Source organism: Elephantulus edwardii, unplaced genomic scaffold, assembly GCF_000299155.1.
Source record: "Elephantulus edwardii isolate Elephantulus edwardi_28Jun2011 unplaced genomic scaffold, EleEdw1.0 scaffold00092, whole genome shotgun sequence".
Taxonomy (NCBI): Eukaryota; Metazoa; Chordata; class Mammalia; order Macroscelidea; family Macroscelididae; genus Elephantulus; species Elephantulus edwardii.
The window spans coordinates 209,668-214,083 of NW_006399842.1; the positions used below are offsets into that span (position 1 = coordinate 209,668).

Consider the following 4,416-nt stretch of genomic DNA (forward strand, 5'->3'; position numbering starts at 1 on the left):
CAGGAGGGGAAGACCCTCTATGAGGTGGATTGATTCAGTGACTAGGGTAATCGGGATGGGTTTGTCAGAGGCAATGCGATTGGTACAGGATAAAGCAGGGTTTAGGGCTTTTGTACATAGGGTCGCTATGAGTCGCAAACTACTCGACAGCACATAACAACACAACAATAATATTTTTATAATATTATGCTTTCAATTATTTTATTCCATCACAAGATAACTCAAATATGCTAAAGTATGAATTTTTTATGTGCACTTCTATAATGTTGGTGGAGGGGATTAATCCTATCATTTGTTGATTACTTATTGTCTTCATAAGGAATAGTTTTTTTGTATTTTAAAATTTTGAATTGTAAACTCATTTTCAGTAGGTTTTTATTTGTGGGCCTTCTGTACAGTCTGGACTGAGATTAAATGTGCAGGACAATTTTTATATCTGTGTCATTAAAGTTCCAAGGGAATCTTAGTATCTGATAATGACTTCTATGTTAAATTTTCAGTATGATGGTCATAAAGTTTTTGCAAATCAGCATTCCAACTACATACATGGAATGATGTTCTGTCATATATATACTATTAAGGTGGAACTGACTCATAGCTGATCCTCCAGCAGGTTTTCAGAGGCATCTTTCTTCCACAGATCTGTTGGCGGATTTGAACCACATGCGTTTGGGTTGGCAGCACACGTACATACCACTAAACCACTGGAGCTCCCTTTGAGTGGTATGAATGAATAATTTCCATCCCACAGAAGATATTTTAACTCTTACATAGTCCAAGTTTGAGTGTCCTTTGGGTCTCAAATAGCTAATAAGTCTTTATCTTTCCCCACTCCCCAATTTCCTTTAACTTTTCACAGATTATTTAAATCTTTCTTTTTTTTTTTTTAAATTTTTTTTTTTTAATTTTTGTGTGCGTGTACCGTCAAATCAGATCTGACTGGTACAGGAGGATATTGCGCCTCCTTCTCCGGCAGAGCATCTGGTGGATTCGAACCATGTTCCTCTGGGATTGCAGTGCAGCTTCTTGCCACTAGGCCACCAGAGCTCCCCTTATTTAAATCTTTCTAATACCTTGAATGCATGTGGTAATCTCTAACTTCCTACATCATATAATCCTAAACCTTCATTTTCTGTCCCCAGGTGGGTGTTAGCATTCAAGGCTCTGGACTCTGAAGACAGATAACCTGTACTTTCCAATCATCTGTGACTATATCCACCATTATAAACTGTTTAAATCTTTGACTTTTAGTTCTTTGATTTTATAGGGAGATCTGATGACCTAATAGGCAGGGAGTTGTGCTGCCAACCAAAGACTGTTCAAATCCATTGGCTGCTCTGAAGAAAGATGGGCGATCTCCTCCTGTACAATTTATAGCCTCTGAAAATGCATTGGAGAGTCATTGGCTCCAACTATACAGCAGTGAGTTTGAGCTTTGAATCCATTTATGTATTTTCCTTACATTTTTGAAAGCTCGGCCATGAATTTTTAAGGAATAGCCAATTTAATTAACTAACTAAACAACATTCTATTTTATCAAACTCCCATCTGTACGAGAGTTATTTTTGTGTTATTTATTATATTTGTGTTATTTAGGAACTTCATATTTAAGAGAGCTGAAGTTCTCAATGAGACATTTGAAGGTGAACAGCAATGTCACTGGGCAGATCACATAGCATGATAAGGTAGTTCAGGAACTGCTAAATAAAAGAGTTAGCAGATCAGACAAACTCTTTAGAGTTTATCCTGAAGACTTTGCAATTTTAAAATGTAGTCACTTACTGAAAGTTTAATCCTAACATCAGTGCTAGGTTGAGAAGTTAATAAGGAGGCAACTTAAATTAATATTTGTCATAGATGCTGAATGGAATACAAAGATGTGGAAAAGAAAAAAGGATGAAAAGAAAAGTGTCATTGGATGTGGTAGTATGAGAGGAGGGTTTTACCAGATTTGTGCTTAGGCAATCGGGGAATAAAAATGCTGGTCATCAACCAAAATAAATAAAAAAGACCAAACAAGTAATTCAGAAACAAACAGACATATTTTAACTACAAAATCCAAGTGCTTAAGAATGAACTTAAAATACTCCTGGGCATATGTGTTGAAAGTTCCAATATAACAATCATTTTTATATTCATCAATTATAATAAAAAAGAATTCTTTTTTAGTAAATAATAATTGATTGTTCCAAAATAATTAAATAGCACAAGGAACATGGTTGTGGGAGGGGAAAGAGGAAACAAAGATAGTCAGAGGTGAATAGCATATGTTGTAATAAGTAGGTTAAAACAAACAAAGCAGTAACAAAGACTCTTTCAAGGAGAAGACAATAGAAAACAGTATGTGGATGAAATAAAGTTCATATTAAAAAACATTCACGTACTTAAAAAGAACTATTTATATGTTATGTGTTTGAATTTTTCTTTCTTCTTTTTTTTTTTTTTTTAGATTCTGTAAAGGTTCACAGATGAAAACCAGGTTGAGATGTGAGGAGTAGAAACTGTGAGTACAGATGACTCATTTGTGATTGTTGCCTTTGAAAGAAGATAAAGCAAGTAGTTCAATGAGAAGATAAGGTTGAATAAAGTTTTTTCTCTCATGAAAAGGTGAAAGTGTGGAATCACTGTGCAATTTAGCCTCTCTTTTGGAGTCCTAAATCACATCTGAGGCTAATGTGTCATGGGTGTTTTGGGAGACTAAGAGCCCTTAAACTTGACTCTGAGATCATGCACAGGGTAGGAAGTGTGTAACTTTTTCGAACATGGCAGATTCATTCTGGCATCCCTCCAAGATCTCCCCATGTACCCTTGTATTTGTGTCTCTTTTTGGTCATAATAAATTTATAGTTGTAAGTATGGTATATTCGCTGTGAGATTCTGTGACTTGCTCTGTCATAGAACCCACAGAGGCAGGAAGTTACAGACTGATTTTTATAATGTGGTTGGCAATGAGAGTGGGGTTTACCGATTTTACTCCTTCGTGTACAGTGACTTTAGCAAGCTTGTGAATTATATGTAAGGAATCACTAGAATGAACAAAAGGGGGTGTATAGAAAGTTATAAAATAAATCCAGGGAGTGAAATACTCGACTTGGAAGAAGGGTATAACTGGCTCAGAAGTGACTTCAAGTGTTCAAGGAAATTGCAAACTATAGTTGAATTAAATAAAATCAATAAAAGCTATGATATATGCCTTATTTTTGACTCGGACTTTTTCCAGACAGGCTCATTGTCACTCGTCATGGGCTGTGCCCCTAATGCTTCACATTCTCCAGTGTTCCTCCTCCTTGGACTCTCCAGAGCTAGAGTTCCCCCCAGTCTCCTCTTTCTTCTGTTCCTGACTATTTACCTGACCACCGTTATGGGTAATGTCACTTTGGTGCTGCTCATCTCCCGGGATTCCAGGCTCCAGTCCCCTATGTACTATCTGCTCCGTGGTCTGTCCATGATAGATATGGGGCTGTCCACGGTCATCCTGCCTCAGTTACTGTCCGATCTGGTCTCTGATCACCCAGCCATTCCCGCTGCCCGCTGCTTGGCCCAGTTCTTCTTCTTCTATGTATTTGGAGTTACAGACACACTCATCATAGCTGTCATGGCTCTAGATCGATATGTTGCCATCTGTGATCCTCTGCATTATGCTTTGGTGATGAATCGGCAACTCTGTGCCCGCTTACTGGCCTTTAGTTGGGTAGTATCCGTATTGCACACTATGCTACATGTGGGACTTCTTCTGCCCCTCCGCTGGGCTGGGGATGAGGAGGGCAATGTTAACCTTCCTCACTTTTTCTGTGACCACCGACCACTTCTGCGAGCCTCTTGCTCAGACACACATTCCAATGAGCTAGCCATATTCTTGGAAGGTGGATTCTTAATGCTGGGCCCCTGTTCACTCATTGTGCTCTCCTACATCCGCATTGGGACCACCGTTCTACGTTTGCCATCAGCTACCGGTCGTCGACGTGCTGTCTCTACCTGTGGGTCCCATCTCACTATGGTCGGCTTCCTCTATGGTACTATCATTTGGGTCTATTTCCAGCCTCCTTCCCAGAATTCTCAGGCCCAAGACATGGTGGCTTCAGTGATGTACACAGCCATCACACCCTTGGCCAATCCATTTGTGTACAGCCTTCGCAATAAGGATGTCCAGGGCGCTCTCCGCAGACTACTTGCCCAGGGGAGAGTGGACTCATGATGCTCGCACCTAAGGACCAGGTTGGATATTAGAAAACAAGAGTGAGAAGATTTTGTGCACAATTGGTTATAGGGAGATGAGAAGCAGGGGTGACTGAAACAACGTATGAAATGCCATGGCTCTAGATCACTATGTGGCCATCCTCGGTGATGTATTTTGACATAATTGTAAACATTATACTTTCCTTCAATCCTGAACTCAAAGCTTCCGTGACATCTTAA

General features: G+C 39.3%; 1 protein-coding gene across 1 annotated transcript; it reads left to right on the forward strand.

The window, feature by feature from the left end:
* The first annotated feature begins 3,241 nt into the window (after positions 1 to 3,241).
* Positions 3,242 to 4,195, forward strand: LOC102849634 (olfactory receptor 1B1-like). Its single transcript, XM_006890672.1, has one exon. It carries the CDS (start codon positions 3,242 to 3,244, stop codon positions 4,193 to 4,195), a length of 954 nt encoding a protein of 317 aa, XP_006890734.1.
* The last annotated feature ends 221 nt before the right edge of the window (positions 4,196 to 4,416 follow it).

What these genes read in the sequence shown, in the direction of transcription:
- LOC102849634 (XM_006890672.1), top strand. Translation starts at nt 3,242, where the DNA reads ATGGGCTGTGCCCCTAATGCTTCACATTCTCCAGTGTTCCTCCTCCTT.